This window comes from Anoplophora glabripennis, unplaced genomic scaffold (genome assembly GCF_000390285.2).
Source record: "Anoplophora glabripennis isolate ALB-LARVAE unplaced genomic scaffold, Agla_2.0 scaffold1478, whole genome shotgun sequence".
Classification (NCBI taxonomy): Eukaryota; Metazoa; Arthropoda; class Insecta; order Coleoptera; family Cerambycidae; genus Anoplophora; species Anoplophora glabripennis.
This window is the reverse complement of record NW_019417593.1, coordinates 21897-39088: the sequence shown is the minus strand read 5'-3', so window position 1 is coordinate 39088 and position 17192 is coordinate 21897. Positions and strand designations below refer to the sequence as shown.

General features: G+C 35.7%; 1 protein-coding gene and 1 long non-coding RNA gene across 2 annotated transcripts in view; both read right to left on the bottom strand.

Moving 5' to 3' along the window:
* The window catches only part of LOC108914772 (ATP-dependent RNA helicase WM6), a 31014-nt gene extending 15797 nt beyond the window's left edge, over positions 1-15217 (bottom strand). Inside the window, exons 1-4 of the mRNA XM_018720653.1 lie at positions 15084-15217; positions 14704-14929; positions 14243-14647; positions 2376-2494 (exon numbers count right to left, since the gene is read on the bottom strand). Of these exons, the coding sequence (XP_018576169.1) occupies positions 2376-2494; positions 14243-14647; positions 14704-14908 (729 nt within the window). The 5' untranslated portion in view covers positions 14909-14929; positions 15084-15217. The remainder of the gene's footprint in view (positions 1-2375; positions 2495-14242; positions 14648-14703; positions 14930-15083) is intronic.
* On the bottom strand, positions 13043-13370 carry LOC108914774. Its single transcript, XR_001964685.2, has 2 exons — positions 13247-13370; positions 13043-13186 (listed from the first exon to the last, which is right to left on the bottom strand). It is a non-coding gene; the product is annotated as an uncharacterized LOC108914774 (long non-coding RNA).
* Positions 15218-17192: the final 1975 nt, after the last annotated feature.

Genomic DNA, 17192 nt, shown 5'->3' with positions numbered 1-17192 from the left:
ATAATGGGACAGAGCACCATCATTTAAAGATAACATCATCCTTCTGATTTAAAGAGGAATGCCCTGAAGCAGTAGAGGTAGATTGTTCTCAAAAAAAGCCCGGTACATCTAGCTGTTCAAATTTCCCTCAAAGAAATGTGGTCCAATAACTTTATTATTAATTATTCCAGCCCAAACATTTAGAGAAGAATCTTCTCTGAAAATGGATCTCAAATAGCATGAGGGTTTTCGATTGCCTACACATGATTTTTGTGGAAATTGTTGATTCCATTTCTTCAAGTGTGGCTCGTCACGAAGAAAGGGTTCTTGAAAAAGTATGCAGATGATTGCTCCACCATTCACAAAGACGAATTCTAGGGAAAATCCATGAAGGGAAGTTCTTGTATCGGTTGGTAATGATGGCGATGCAGTCCGTTTTCTCGCAGTGTCTTGCACAGTCGTCCTACTTTGTCCAGTACAGAGCTCAAGCACTTCTGAGCATTGTTTCTTCGCATAACTTCTCTTCAACAAGTCGGTTAAAGGAACACACCTGTTAATGGAAGAGTTGTGAAGGTTCTATTTAATGTTTGCTTGTCGGGAAGCTGGCAGTTTGGATATCGTCGTTGATATTCCCTGATGCAGTGGTACTACCGTTGCAATATCCATACACGAATATCATATATGTGTATTCTTCATTTGAATAAATTAAAGGCATGATTTTAACAGAAATGACCCAAAAAATATTAAAGAACCAATTGTCAATGATGCCAATGAACTGACAAACAACAATTTTTTTCTAATTCCAGCCAAGTTGCTAATTATTAAAATTACCTAGCCCTCTAGTCACAACAATGTAATTTACTCTTTAGCAACTACCCACGCGAACTGAGAACCCAACATTTCAAGAACCATTGGGAATTCGAGAAAGGTGAAAAGAATCATTTTTGCATAAAATTAATAATTCCTATATGAAGTATCTCGAATACTTTGGCAGCCACCCTGTATTTTTGGCATAAGATGGATCCATTAAATCCCATTTGAAGCCATAAGTTGAATTCTGTTTTTGTTTTTTTTTTGTTTCCGTGTACAAGACTGAGGCAACATGTTTGAAATGTCCTGTACATATATAATTATTATATTGTAGATAAAATTTTGTTTGTCTAATGATATAAAAGCTATTTATCGGTAACTTAAATAAAAAAAATAGATTTTTTTAAATGTAGGGTAACCAGTTATGAAACTGCTATAGTTCAACGGTAGCTCCCTTGAATAAAAACAAACTGATTAAGACCAAGTTAACTTTTTTGTTTCCTTCAAAAGTTTCGGGTATTCAACTAAATTTTTGACACATTCCACAATTTTTTTTTTTTTATTTAATATGTCAATAAAACTTGGTTGAAGGCATTTTCGAAATAGTTGAATATGAATATAAATTTATTTTTTATCTAAAACATACAGGTTATCTTTTTTTAAATAATTTTGAAAAAATATGTTTATTTGAAACACCGCTTCATTTAGTGTAAAAAAGATGTACATGTTGCAGATTGATAAAATAGTGAAAAATTGATCTCAATTTTCTATTGCACTTATTTGTTACAGACAACCACGTATTTTCTAGTGAGATCAAACCTTTTTTTTTTTGTTAAATTTGTATCTACATTATTTTCTATTCAAAACTCTGTAAGCCCACTGCAACCGCCGAGCTTTTTAAGGAAAATGTACTAAAGTAACTTAATCCAAATTGATTTATTTTAACTCAAGAAAGCCACCCTTGCAATATGGCATTCTTGTTACTACCCTCGGAAGACAGTGCAACCAAACTGCCACGGATACAAGAGGCCTGCTGCATATTAGGAATATCAAAAAACAAGTATATAAAAAAAATGGGAAATTAATGTTTTACTGCAGTTACGAAGGTATGGGGTGATCCATCGTACATACAGTTAGGACAATCGCATCCCTGCATCGCTGCTTTCCATCCAACATAAATCATGACAATAATAAAAAAAATAACTCCACACATTGAACGTAAAACGATGACACCATTTAATGGGAGCATATGTAATTTTTTACATTGTAGCTCGGCCAAGACAACGCGATTCCCAATAAAAATTAATCTTCATCTTCTGTTCCTCTTCTGCATCCTTCTTCTTAGCCCAGCCCACCCATTACCTACTCGTTGGGCTACAATGCGCTAAACGCGAACGGTACTCCCTTTGATAAAATTTTACAAAGTTATCAGTATAATAGGAACCAAGCTTAACAAGACATCATTTTAAACCCAATTTTAAATTTTACTATACATTCTGAATTCATAAACCCTCCTTTTTTCAAATTACAGCAGTGCGAGCGGGTGCGTAGGTCAAGTATGGTGTAGAATAAGAAGTTTCAATTACATCTTGCATAAATTTCTTGCAGACAGGTCGAATTTCTTTACTGAGTGTAGCACTAAACATCATAACTTGTTTGCCATGCGGTGTATTACGATAGATTTCTTGTACATCTCTTCTCATATCTGAAACAATAATTACAAACTGTTTAATAACAGTCCTGTTATAATTATACAGGTTGTCTCATAATTAGCTGCCAACCCTGAACAGGCCGATTCTATGATCAAAACTAAGTAAAAAAGTTCATATGAACATGGGTCCGGAAATGCTTCCTAAGGGCACAGGGACCCATTGAAGAGGGAGGAATGGAAATCATTTTTTTGCAATATCTCTCAATCGCGTTGTGATAAATGAATGAAATTTGGTATACACAGCTAAATTTTGATGAGCAATTTGATGGACTAATCCATTTATTTCCACAAGGTCCATTGGGGTGGGTACGGGGGGGCCCTTGGTACTTTGCGTGTGTAACTTTTTCATCTTTGACTTTTTAACAAATTGGACAGCAAATTCCGTTTTCCCGAACTGTTTTACGTTAAAAAGGTACTCTTGTTTCAAATCGTTATCTTTAACGGTTTCTGAGAAAATCGCTCTTGAATTAATCCCACTTTGGTCAATTTCATAGTAATTTAAACAAAATTATCAAGGTATTCTTATGTCAAAGTATTGTCAACCCGATTGCCAATTTAATAGTTCTAAGCGAAAAAAATGGAAGAGTTTACGGGACAAGAGTTAGTTGATATGATATTTATTTATGGCTTTTGCGATGGTAATGCTGCAGCGGCAGAACGCGAGTACGGGAGAAGGTTTCCAAACCGAAGGCTGCCATCAAGGAGGACATTCCCTACGGTATTCCGCAACTTAGCTGCAACCGCCACTTTTCGAAAGGCACCGGGTCAAGGACGTCCCAGGATTAATAGGGAAGCGGAGGTCCTTGACGCTATTGAACAAGATCCTACGACTAGCATACGGAACATTTCAAGGCAAATAAATGTTCCTCGGCCAACGGTACTACATATCTTAAAGATTTCCTTAACAGAATTGATTAGATGTGCTACTAACATTTCAGGTTGGAAGAATATTAAAGCGACAAGGTCTACATGCCTATCACTATCGACGTGTACATGGCTTGATACCAGAAGATTTTGCGCCACGTATGCAATTTTGTCGCTGGATTTTGTCGCTGGACAACGAGCAAGCTTCCAAAATTTTGTGGTGTGACGAAGCTACTTTTACCCGAAATGGAAAATTAAATTTTCATAATTCTCATTATTGGGAAGAAGAGAACCCACATGTTGTTCGGAGAACAAACTTCCAGCAACGGTTTTCCATAAATTTATGGGCGGGAATAATTCACGACACTCTGATTGGACCTATTGAAATTCCACAACGTCTCAATTCAAATCTTTATTTAAACTTACTTCAAGAAAATCTTCCCCAAATTCTCGATGATCTGCCTCTAAATTTACGACGTAACATGTTTTTTCAACACGATGGAGCCCCGGCACATAGTGGTCGCAATGTTCTAAATTTCCTAAACGAAAATTTCGCTGGACGGTGGATAGGGAGGCACGGACCGGTAGCTTGGCCGCCGCGTTCTCCCGACCTAACCCCGCTGGACTTCTTTTTCTGGGGATATCTAAATCAAAAAGTTTACGCCACCGAAGTCGATACCCGTGAGGAATTGCTGCAGCGTATCAATGATGCAGCCAATGAAATTCGTCAAAACCGTTTTAGCATCTTAATAGCTTCGAGAAGTGTTACACGTAGGGCAAGACTTTGTATCAGAGAAGGTGGAGGGTTTTTTGAACAGTTTTTAAAATAGCTTGTTGTCTGTTATCAAAATTAAGTTTCCATCTTATGATCCCTTCGAAAAGTGACGGTTGCAGCTAAATTGCGGAATACAGTGAGGAATGTCCTCCTTGATGTCAGCCTTCTGTTTGGAAACCTTCTGCCGTACTCGCGTTCTGCCGCGCAGCATTACCATCGCAAAAGCCATAAACAAATCATCATATCATAATTGTTCTACATCAATAATGTGTATTACTGATTACGTATTAAATTATTATTATTATTTTTTGTTTAAATTACTATGAAATTGACCAAAGTGGGATTAATTCAAGAGCGATTTTCTCAGAAACCGTTAAAGATAACGATTTGAAACAAGAGTACCTTTTTAACGTAAAACAGTTCGGGAAAACGGAATTTGCTGTCCAATTTGTTAAAAAGTCAAAGATGAAGAAGTTACACACGCAAAGTACCAAGGGCCCCCCCGTACCCATCCCAATGGACCTTGTGGAAATAAATGGATTAGTCCATCAAATTGCTCATCAAAATTTAGCTGTGTATATAGCAAATTTCATTCATTTATCACAACGCGATTGAGAGATATTGCAAAAAAATGTTTTCCATTCCTCCCTCTTCAATGGGTCCGTGCCCTTAGAAAGCATTTCCGGACCCATATCCATATGAACTTTTTTACTTAGTTTTGATCATAGAATCGGCCTGTTCAGGGTTGGCAGCTAATTATGAGACACCCTGTATATGATGTAGCAATGAACTTTTCTAGAGAATTTCAATTAATTAATTTCGAAGATAGTATGCAGAAATTGTTTAAGGCTGGCGTTTTATATAGAAAGAAATCACACTTTTTCTAAGACAATGATAGAACAAGAAAATCCATATGAACTATAAAAATATTGAAATACAAGGATTCCTTTAATTTTACGAAGTGAAAGATCACAGAAAATATGGGCACCCATATAAATACCGGAATGTATTTCTCCTGTTTCGTTGAGAATTTTGTATAAATACTCAATAAGATTAATTTCATTCATTTCATTAAAGCATTTTGTGGGTTGTAATTATGTTTATAGTACTGTGCGCGCTTTTCTGTATATTCAACAGGCATGTAAAGTTCACGAAATGTAATGAAAAACATAAGAAGTAAAAATATGCCTTTTTTCCTTAATCTGAATGTATTGTCAGATTGTAAACCCTGGAGGAAACTTGTCTGACTGGTAAAGTGAAGAGATATTGTTTCTAACATGCTTAGATTTTCTAAAAATTATGCATAAAAACGCTTTTCTTAAGATAATTTTTATTTAAATTCATATTCTCTAACTAGGCTGAAACTTTTTTTAAAAAGTCTAAAAACTAAGTAATCGTAGAAGTGATGTGATGGACTGAACCTGACATGTGCTTTCAGATGAGTTGTCAAACAATATCTAGGCTTCTTCCAATGTATACATTCGAAAGAGGCTAACAATGTCAGAAGTTTTATGTGAATGTACTCCTGTATGTCTTGATGCATTGTTGATTATGCTTTATCAAACTTAGGAATTTCATATATACAGTGTGTCTGGTTTTCTGTGTTACGTCCTTAAATACAAGTATGGTTAAATGGTTATGTACAAAAAAACATTAAATGTAAGAACTATATATAAAAACTAAAAACAGTAACAATATAAATTTTCTATTAATCACATATCCAATTCTCATGTAATAACTAACATATTTTTTCCTGTAATTTGGCACACTGTTTTGGAAGATGTAGAATAATCCTAAGGTGTTTAGTTTTTGATTTTATGACATTTAAGTTGCACGTCACAAAATTTTCTTTTGCATTTTGTTAATTTATTGGTGTGTAGAAAAATAATTAAGATGTTTTCTTTAAATTTGTTATAAAACTATCTTAATAGGCATAGAACAATCCTAAGGCATTATATTTTCAATAAAAAAAATAATTGTTTATTACTGAAAATTTTACATATAAAAAAATCACAAAAAACCAGGCTTTCTATATTTTTAATAATATATTATTAGGGCAAGAAAACAAGTTTACATTAAAAAAAAAATAAGAACAAGATATCTTCAGTTGATACTATAACTTATTTCTTGATCAAACTATATACAGAGTGTAACTTTAAGTGAGGGTCAGTCAATCTGAAATTATTTTTTTTAAAACAAATGAATAGTCGAGTTATAATTAGTTTTTTAAAATGCAGTTTTTTGAGTACGCTGCCACTGAGTGACGTAAACTGGGACACCCGGAATTTGTATGTGAAGTTGTGTTAGTGCAGTATGAACGTTGCCAGTTGTTAAATCAATACATACAATTTTTACGTGACTTATTAAATATTAACTAATATTGGAACAGGGCTACGTTACTAATTGTAAATATTTTTGTTAATCAACTATTAAATAAATAATTTTGTGAAGATTAATTTAATATTACGACTTATTTGAAAATTACAATATTTTTTTCAATGTTAATGTGGACAAGGCATCAGACACAAAAAAACAGCTGCTCTGTTGCGGTATACTTTGCCTTTGAAGGCGGGGAAGAGCCGACACCTGTTTAAAACAATAATGGCTGAAAACTGCACTGTTTCATTTGGTTGCATATTTGCGAGCATATTTGTTAACTGTTTAGTCTTCGACATTATTGGTTTGGGGAACATTGTACATAAAATGTGGTGTAAGTGTTATAATCTTATAAAGTTATTTATTTCAGTATTCAGTGACAATACAGTAAAATTTTGTATTTTAATTTCAAGTTTCTGTACATTATAAGCATGTATACAAATAAAGAAAAAGTTCATATGGTTAGAGCCTACTTTTTGTCAGGAGAAAAGAAAACCATATCAGATAGATTACGGCGATATATAAGTACCGAATAAGAAAATGTTTGTCGGATTAATTCAGCATTTAAGACTATGGAATCTTTGAAACAGGAATTTTAAACGCTGTGGAAGAGGATCCTGGTACCAGTACTCGAAGATTTGCCACAAAATCTTAAATGTTGTTATAAAAATCAGGTATTACTAGTTATATATTTTTGTGTATTTCATTTATCATTATTTATTATTACTTGAGTTTTCTGTTAGATTACTTGTTAACTACTGTTTCATAGTTTATCATCTTATTTAAAATAATAAAACTTTAGTTTTTGTGGGACGGTAGACCTCGTGGCAAACACCCACTCAACAAAATTAACGTGCCAAACCTCTTGGCAAAAATTAAATTTGACAATACACAGCCCAGTTCTTAAGGAGGTTCGATAGATCTCTTGCGGGGCAGGCGGTGCATGAGAGAAATCTATGCTTATACATGGGAGTTTCATTGTAGTACCACCCTTACGTAAACTAATTTGAGCAAGTTAAATATAATTTATTATACAACACATATTAGCTCGCATATATTTTTTCATTAAGAGCTTGTAAAACTATGGGTGAAATCTGGCAATATTTCACATCAGTTTGGTGTGGTGGTAAAAGTTAGACCAACTGTCAACTGTGGTTAGTGCGTATACTGTAAACATGAATGAACATCCAAGGTACAAAGGAAAAGTAATGACTGAAAAGCAATATAAAATGCGTATGAAACAGAATGTGGATTGATGAGATACAAGTAAAATGTGCATACCGATAATCCATATGATAACTATCAAGAAGCTCAGTGTATGGTAGTGACACGCCACGTTGTCAAATTGAAGATTATGACACAACATCTATACTATTCATTTTACGAAGAAATCCTTTCAATTTTTGTTTCAAATTGCTATTATATTGCATTGGATCACGAAAAATTTATTTAATATTAATTATTACTATATTATGTTTTCGACTAAAATAATTTTGTAGTCTATAATCGAGCTATTCAAATATAGCGCGTCAGTCGAAGCGTTAAATATAGCGTACAGTGTTGCCATATTTCCTTTCATTGGATCAGATGTTTGTTCAAATTTATCAAAACGTTACAGACTATGAGCAGGAAAATTTTTCTTATCATTTTAGGCACCATAAGAGTCTATGACTTAAATACTACAACCTAAATGAAAATATTTGAGCACTGTGCCATCAATTCTCCGTGGCACATGGGTGGTCAGCGGAAAATCAAACTTTCCAATTTTGGGCCGGGTAAATTAATTAAATAGAAATTGACGGCATTTCAACCCAAGACATTAAAAAAATAAGACATAAAATCCTTATGCTGTACAAAAATAACGGTTCTGGAAAGAATAAATAATTTTCATTTTCCAAATATTTTTACTAATGTAAAATAGAAAACTGTACAGCGTGCCTGATTTTAAATAAAGATATTTATTGGAAAGTTGTATTTTACTATGCCGTACGAATGCACTGGCTCTAAGAGCTTTTACCCTAACACAAATTTTCTCATTTCAACCCCTATTCCAAAAAATTATTGAGAAATGTACTGCACCAATTTCAGAGTTTTACTTATGCTCTAAAATAACGAAAAATATGTGTCGTACAAAATATTTGGCTAAAAAAAATTTATTACATAATTGTGAGTGCTCTGAAGTTAACGCCATTTTTCTCGAGGTAAAAATAATTATTTCCTGAATGGCATAAATTTCGGAAGCAAGTTATTCCACTTTATAGTCTTTATACAAAAGTGCCATACAAAATTTTTGGCACCAGAAAAAAACAATTGGCCGTGAATACGACGTAATAGGAATCTTGCATTGATCGCAGACGGTGTTAAGTATTTAAAGTAGTGGTCGTAGGTAAAGTATAGTACGTAATACGTGATGTAATGCAATTACGCACTCATAGAATTACGCACTCGCCGCTACGCGGCGTCTTGCGTAACTTTCCCATTCGTGCGTAAAATGCTTTTTACAACACTTATTACGTAATATACTATTAAACATTGTGTTACAACTAAATTAAATATGTAGTTCAAAAATTCGGTTAAAATTGTCTTTAACTAGTTAAATGAAAAGAAATACAAAAATAAATAACGAAAACCATATTACATCAAAGTAAATGTTCGAAATGTAAACCATTTTCTTCGATACATAACTGACACCGACGCTGAATAGAACGTCTCATTTGAATGAAGTTATTGTCTCTGATTTCACTGCATGCGTTCCGAATCCGACGAATAAGTTCATCCCTTGTGTCCACAGTAGTGGTATAAACTCTCTCTTTAGTAAAACCCCAGAGGAAAAAATCTAGGGGCGTCAGATCAGAGGATCTGATCTTTTTGGGAAAGTGGGTGTTCAACCAGTTCCTGACATTTCGGCCAAAATGAGCTGGACAGCCATCAAGTTGAAACCATGCTCGCATTCTTAAATTCAGAGGAATTTCCTCACACATGTTGGCACTCTCGGTTTCTAAGAACTCTAAGAAATTCGCAGAATTCAGTCGTTGAGGTAAGATGTAAGGGCCGAAAAGACAATTGTTATAAACGCCGAGCCAAATATTAACACTAAATTCGTGCTGAAAATTTCGTGGTCTGATTGCATGCGGGTTTTCATGTGCCCACTCATGCTGATTGTGTAAATTTGTCACACCTCGACGAGTAAAACATGACTCGTCGGTCCATAATATGTGTGATAAAAAATTTCCGTCGTTTTCAATTGAGTTAAGAATCCACCGAGAAAAAGCTATTCTATGTTCCTCGTCACCCGGACGTAAACCCTGAACAGGTTGTAAGTGGTAGGGATGTCTATGATCTCGTCTTAATGTTCTAGAAATAGTGCACCTGGAAACACCAATAATCCTGGAAATTTTTCTGGTACTCGTCGTGGGATCTCTGTCAAATTCGTGCAAGATTCGCTGATTCCTCCTATTTCTGCCAATATTAACGTTAATTATGTTGCGATCCCTATGGACCAGATTCAATCCGTCATTAGCGAAACGTTGATGAATATTAATAAAAACGTGTGGATGCGGCTGTCTTCTATTAGGAAATCGTCTCCGATATTCCCTAGCAGCTTCTGCCGAGTTCCCATTGGCAAACCCGTATACGAAGTGAATATCTGCGTATTCTTGGTTCGTAAACTTAAACGGCATTTTGAATTTGTTGCAATTTTTTTTAATACTCTACACACAATTAGAAACTATAATAAAATAAGCGCAAATGTCAATATTAGAATGACATTTCAAGTCTGATTTGATTTCTAAACAGTATTTTCGGTTTTTCTTAATTTGACTTCTAAACAGTATTTTCGGTTTTTCTTGAAAACGCCTCCTATCGACTTTGGACAAAAGGGCCTTTTCTGGGTAAAATTGAAAGCTCCTTCATATTTTTCGAAAACATTTGCAAAATATCAAATCGGCTATACTTTTTTTTTTATAAAAATATGCATAGACCCCTCTATCTCTACCACTGTAACTAATATGCGATGATTTTCTGTGTCAAATTATTTGCCCTCAAATACTAAGCCTCTCGCCGCAACATGATGATTTTTTTTGTCAGCGGTTATTTACTTAAAAAATAAATAAATAAAACAAAAATAAAATTGAACGCTCTGTATCTCAAAAACGAAGCGTTTTAGGACCCATATATATATATAGGAACTTTTAGACTCAAAATGAGGTCTTCTACTGATTCCTGAAGTCCTGCTATTTAAATGTGAGACACCCTGTATATAGGAACTTTTAGACTCAAAATGAGGTCTTCTACTGATTCCTGAAGTCCTGCTATTTAAATGTGAGACACCCTGTAGACTCTTACAGTGCCTAAAATGATTAGGGAAATTTTCCTTTCCGGCTCTTAGTCTATTATCTATTCATCCATTAACTTAATAATTACATTGTAAGTGCATATTTTTATTGTTTTAAAATGTTTAGTAATATTTAATTCTTTAATTACAATTTTATTTTCCTGTTCTTAACCATTTTTAAAAGCAATATTAACGTTTAAATTAAAATTTTCTCCCCAACTCCCATAAGAGCCATCTGTGTATGAGCATAATTTTTAATTTTTCAAAAAAACTACAATGAAAATTGATCTGATATTTTTACACGAGGCAGTTTGTATATTTATTAACAGATTTCAATGTTTTGAAAACTTTCTTACAAATTTTTTTCGGTATAGAACCTCCTTAAGGGTCTCTTTTAATAAAGCGTGGTCAAAGTAAAAATTCAATATTGAAAATAAAAAGTTGATTTGAATGTGGGCAAAAAGTTTTTCGATTTTGAGATACAGGATGTTCAAAACTCTTTGAAATACTTAATTAATAAAAATAAATAAAAAATTAAATTTTAAATACTGTATCTCAGAAACGAAGCATATTTCGACCTACGTTTATATGAACTTTTTTTCATAAAAATAACTTTGGTAACCACCTCCTAAAATTGTGCATGCTCTATGACTAAAGGGCACCATAGTTTGTAAGTTACATTATCTTGTCCAGGGGTGGGGCAAGAAAATTGTGAAAAAAAAAAGGATAAGTCTTCACGCCGGAATTTGAAAAAAATTAATTGTTGATGACCCCACTCAAAGTTACACCTTGTATAGTTTATAGCATGAAAATTGTGCTTTATACCAAAGCATATGAAAAATGTATTGTACTAGAAATCTAAAAATTTCAAAATTTGTAGGCCTAGATTTTTAACCCTAAGATTTAACTAAAATATTTTCCCCATTTTTTCCAGTTACACTAGAAGTTGATATAGCAACTTCGTTATTTTAACCCCTTAACCGGTTGTGACGGATGTAGCTACAATTTTATAATAGCGTTTAAATAGTTATGCATACAGTCACTGCCTAATTTTTATAGGAGCCTTTCATGGATAATACGAATATACTCATATGAAGTGTTGCGTTCCCTACCCTTAAAAACTACAATCCAATGTAAAATATTCTATATAGTGAAGAATCAAATTATGTCCTCTTGATTTTATACTTTTTTATCATATGAACTGATTTCTTAAGTTGAAATAAATCATTGTGTATAATTTGTCTTTATTATGTGAAATACGGTCAGTTATTTATTTTTACCCCTATGATAAAAGTATACTCAATGAATATGACATGTCAAAGCTACTTTTATTTGGTTTGCAGGCTACCCAGGCAGTTGTTAATAGTACAACAATTTCTGAACCGGTTGTCACGTCGTCGGTTTAGGTTTCTTGATGTTTCGAGAGCCATATCGCTCTTTTAAAAAACTCGAAAATTTTCAGTTACTTCTGAGAAAGAGAGCGATGTCACGTCTCTCGAAATGTTAAGAAACCTAAACTGACGACGTAGCAACCAACCCGAAAATTGTTTTAAGCTATTTTTATTTGAATTTAAAATAAAAGTTTACTTATTTTTTAGAATTTCTGTCTGCTTTAACAAGGAGTAGGTAAGGTAGTCGGATTTTTGTAATTTTTGATATTTATGGTACGTGTAGTTTGGACCTTGAATAAGAATTTTTCGAAGTAGTTTAACGCAACGTTCATAAATTACCGAGATAATCAATTTTGAAGTTTTACCCGACAGGTAAATCCACTAGATTCACATTCTTCAACTGGGAGCGTGGACTGATTGGTAGCTTTCGGGACTGACAGTCACGAGATCGCTGATTCAAGTCCGTCGCGTGACTTTTTTTTTTTTTTCAAAACGCACCATACGGTTTTTTAATATTTTTTTCAACTCGAAAATTATAATAAATACTTATGTATATGTAGGAATATTCTTCAAATATTTCATTAAAATGCACAATTGGTTGATAAACAATATTTATTATGAATTAACAATAAGATTTCATTAAAAAAAAACAAACGAGGTCTGGTAGGATGTTCTTTTATTTTATATTTATGTTAGTATTTGACATTTTACGCAGTGTGGCACGAGCCAGAATGGTAGCTATCATAAAAAAATGGGAAGCATAAATTTTTTAAGCATCTAGCTTCCTTTCTTTTCTTTTTCTGATCTCGAAAATTATGAACAAACGAAATATTATGAGAACTGTATGTAGGAATATGCTTCAAGTGTTTAATTAACACAAAAAGATTGTCCTTTCCAGTAGATTTTCCCTTAAATGCCTTTCTTGTGCAATATCGTCGCAATATTAACTAAAAAAAACTTACTTATGCTGTGTTTTTACGGTTGACCTGTTTTAGTAATCGACTTACATATTTTAAAACAAAAAAATGAGATGTTTGTGCGAATCAGGTAATAGGACAAATTATTTTATGGATGTGCATGCTACAAACGGAATTAGCAGGTATAACCATAGCCGCCAAAGAAATTGCGCGTAGGTGCACTGCGGGTAAAACCATTAGAATCTAGACAATAGATAAGCATTACTTATTTTATGTAATCATAAGATAATGACCAGGTCAGTATGGAAATGCCACCAGTCACTGGTCCTGGCCTCAGTTTGCAATAGCATCTGTATGCTGGGTCAAGGGATACGAGCGGTGCAATGGCAATAAAGCTGACAAGCTAGTGCACTGGGACTTAATATTTTCTGATTCAGTCCCTCCAGTGTGCTTCCGCTGTCTGCACTTGTTGAAAAATATTACGGAAAACACGCAGGGTATATGAAACAGTGGGATGAAACAAACCTTTTTGTTCCTTGCCACCATATGGCCATTCAATGTTTAAGGTTAGAGAAAATTTAAATGTTTTGATAAGAATTTTTTCCAAAATTTTAAATGATTTTAGTGTTGTTTTATCCACTGGTTTTAATAGTGTGAACATTACATTTCCAACATATTCAAAATATTTTTTGTGTATTATAACTAGTTCTTTGGGAAAATGTGTTTCTTAAACAATGTTCATTGTTTATTACAGATGTTCTGAAAGCTACATAAAATATACAGTTTTACATAGTGTTATCTGAAATATTCAGGTTAGAATTTTGAAACATTTTTTTCTCAAAAACTGGGTTCGACCGCACAAAAAAACTTCAGATTCGTGTTCAGCACCATCGAAAATAGGGGGGGGTAGACAAAATTTTGTGAAAATTGGAGGTGGTGCCACCAAAGTAAATAATTACCATTGCAAACTTGGCGAGTTTGAGCATAATTTCAATTAACCGTGTTTTCAATTATTCAGCAACGGTTTGGTCCCAGCCGACCCGGATAATCGAGGTTCTACTGTAAAACATATTAATATGAACTTACCTAATAATTCCAGCATTTTGTCACATTCGTCAAGAATAAAATGTTTTAGATGTTTTAGATTCAGTTTCTTAGATCTGACAAGAGCTAAAATTCGACCAGGGGTCCCAACTACAATATGAGGGCAATTATTCTTTAACACTTCTTCATCCTTTTGAATAGGGAGGCCACCAAAGAATACACCTACTTTAATTGCAGGCATATATTTACTGAATCTTTCATATTCCTTACTAATTTGAAAAGCAAGTTCACGTGTATGGCACATTACGAGAACATAAACAACATTTTCTGTGGGTTCCAATTGCTGCAGGGTAGCTAATACAAATACTGCCGTTTTACCCATACCAGACTTTGCTTGGCACAAAATATCCATTCCAATAACAGCTTGTGGTATACACTCATGCTGTACTGTTAAATAAAGTTCATTAAGATTATAACCCCAAAATATGTACTATAATTCTTACCTTCAGAGGGATGTTCAAAGCCGCAGTCCACAATTGCTCTTAAAATTTCGGGTTTTAACAGAAAATCTCTAAATCCGGAACTGTGAATCGAGACATAAGTACCTTTTACACCCTTTTTTTGCGGTTCCGTTCCCACGCTTTCTGTTGCAGTTTGCTCTGGATTTTCTTCATCTTCATAATCTAATAGATCATCAGCGTCAGCCATTGTGCTTTTTTATAATGTAAACTACGGCACACATAAAATTATATCAACTCACAATTAAGACAAAAAGAAAATATGTGCAGAACATTATCGCAATATATTCGGCTTCAACCATTTTCATATAAAAATGATATTTCTTCAAAGGATTATCTGTATATTTTTTGAAATTTACACTCACCAAATTACAAAGATGGCTCCTAAATCAAAATTTAATGTCGTAAAGTGAATACCGAATACTGTCCAACAGCTACAAACAAACCACGCAACCTAGGCACGCAACAAGCCATAGACAAATGAGGTAACAACAAGCTAAAAATTAAACAGACGCGACGTTGACGCCACACCACAACCAGTGTTGCCAATGATGCCGACATAAAGTATACACTGATTCTGTCAAAATTCCACAATATCGCCAACAATTCCATATATTTAGATATTTGTTTTTCTTAGGTTCCTTCGATGCTTACAGAAGATTTATTTGATTTTTAAAATACTATAGCAGCGGGACTCCTGAAATCTTGATGTCGTTTTATCGATTTCGAGATAATTGCGAAGCCAATCTCGATCGCCACACGCGCCATTATTCCATGGCTAGAAATTGGCCTCAATGATTTAGGATCGAGGAGGATTATCCCTCTTTATCCTGCCTCATCTCGTGTAGGCCTGGACAGCCTTCGTAGGTGGGCCCCATCCGTCGTCTACCCCGACCGCAAATGCGGCCGGTGTAGGCGCTTTGTGGGACCTCCTTTTGTCCTGGCTGGGCCCCGCCGGCTAGGGCCCTTTCTTCTGGCGCTCTTCTTGCTTCGCCGGCTCGTCTGTGTAAACCCCGGGGGTGGTGTCATGTTTATGTGTGGTATGGTTGGGTAGGGTAGTGCGGCTATGCAGCCTGGGATGCGCTTTGCTAAGGTGGCCCTTAGGCTAGCGCGGGAGGGGAGGGGTAAGGAGGGTATGGGGGGTGTGTATGTGTGTGTGTGTGTGTCGTTGTCTTCGTTTCTTGATCCTGGCTGTCTCTGAAACAGAAAAGTTAGCGGGCAGGAGGGGATGTCGTTGGGGTGGTCACCCAGGGTCAAAAAGTTGGTGTCTAGGTCTTTTGTGTTTGTCGGTCACATCGGGTACGTAGTCAACGGCTTGCCTGAGGAGGGGATTGTCATGTCTAGCGGCTACGTCAAACCGTTTCTCCGCGTTTTGTCTTATTGTCTGTGTAGCGTTTGTGTATTGTAAGTCTCGTAATATGTCAGTGTTTCTTACGTACCAGGGCGCGTCGGAGGCCGTGCGGAGGGCTATGTTTTCCACAGCCTGTAATGACTTTAAGTGGCTTTTTGCCGCGTGACCCCACGCCGTGGAGGCGTAGGTTAGCTGCGGTTGAAGCACCACCTTGATAAGCGTTCGCTTATTCCTTAAACTGAGGGTGTTTCCACCTTTGAGTAAGGGATAGAGCCTAGCCCTGGTGGTCTTCGCTCGCGCCATCGTCTCCACGATGTGCGGTTTCCACGTGAGACGCTGGTCCATCGTCACACACAGGTATCGTGTTTGTCGATTCCAGGAGATGGGTTCCTGGGATAGTGTCAGTCTGTCGAGATTTTGAGGAATTTTTCGTATGGTAAAAAGGATAGCCGACCTTTTGTTGGGATTAATTTTGACTTTCCACCTGTTGCACCAGGTTTCAAGTTGGTTTATGGAGTTTTGGAGGAGGGAGACGGAATATCTAGGATCTACGGATTGGGATGTGATTGTCAGGTCGTCGGCGTATAAGTATATGTTGGTGTTGGGGGGATGTGGGATGTCGGAGTTGTAAATGGTGTATAGGTGTGGGGACAGGACGGTGCCCTGGGGGACACCGGCCTCCATGGGACGGGTGGTGGAAAGGGAATCTTGGATTTGGATGCGGAATTTTCGGTGGTGTAGGTAGGATTTTATGAGTTTGGTAAAGGATATGGGATATTGGTTGGTGAGCATTTTCATCAGTAGGCCTTCATGCCAAACCGTATCGAAGGCCTTTGCGACGTCCAGGAAGACAGCACCAGTGTACTGTCCCCTGTTGAAGGCCGCCGTGATGTGCTCGGTAAGGCGAAGGATTTGGAGTTCAGTGGAGTGATTGGGTCGGAAGGCGAACTGCTCGTCTGGAATGACTTGCAGTTCTTGGGAGTGGGTTCTTAGACGGGTTAGGATAATTTTTTCTACCACTTTGCTCATAGCCGGGAGCAGGCTAATGGGCCGGTAGTTGGATGGGATGGTGTGATCTTTGTTGGGTTTTGGGATAAGGATTATGTTTGCTGTTTTCCAGCGG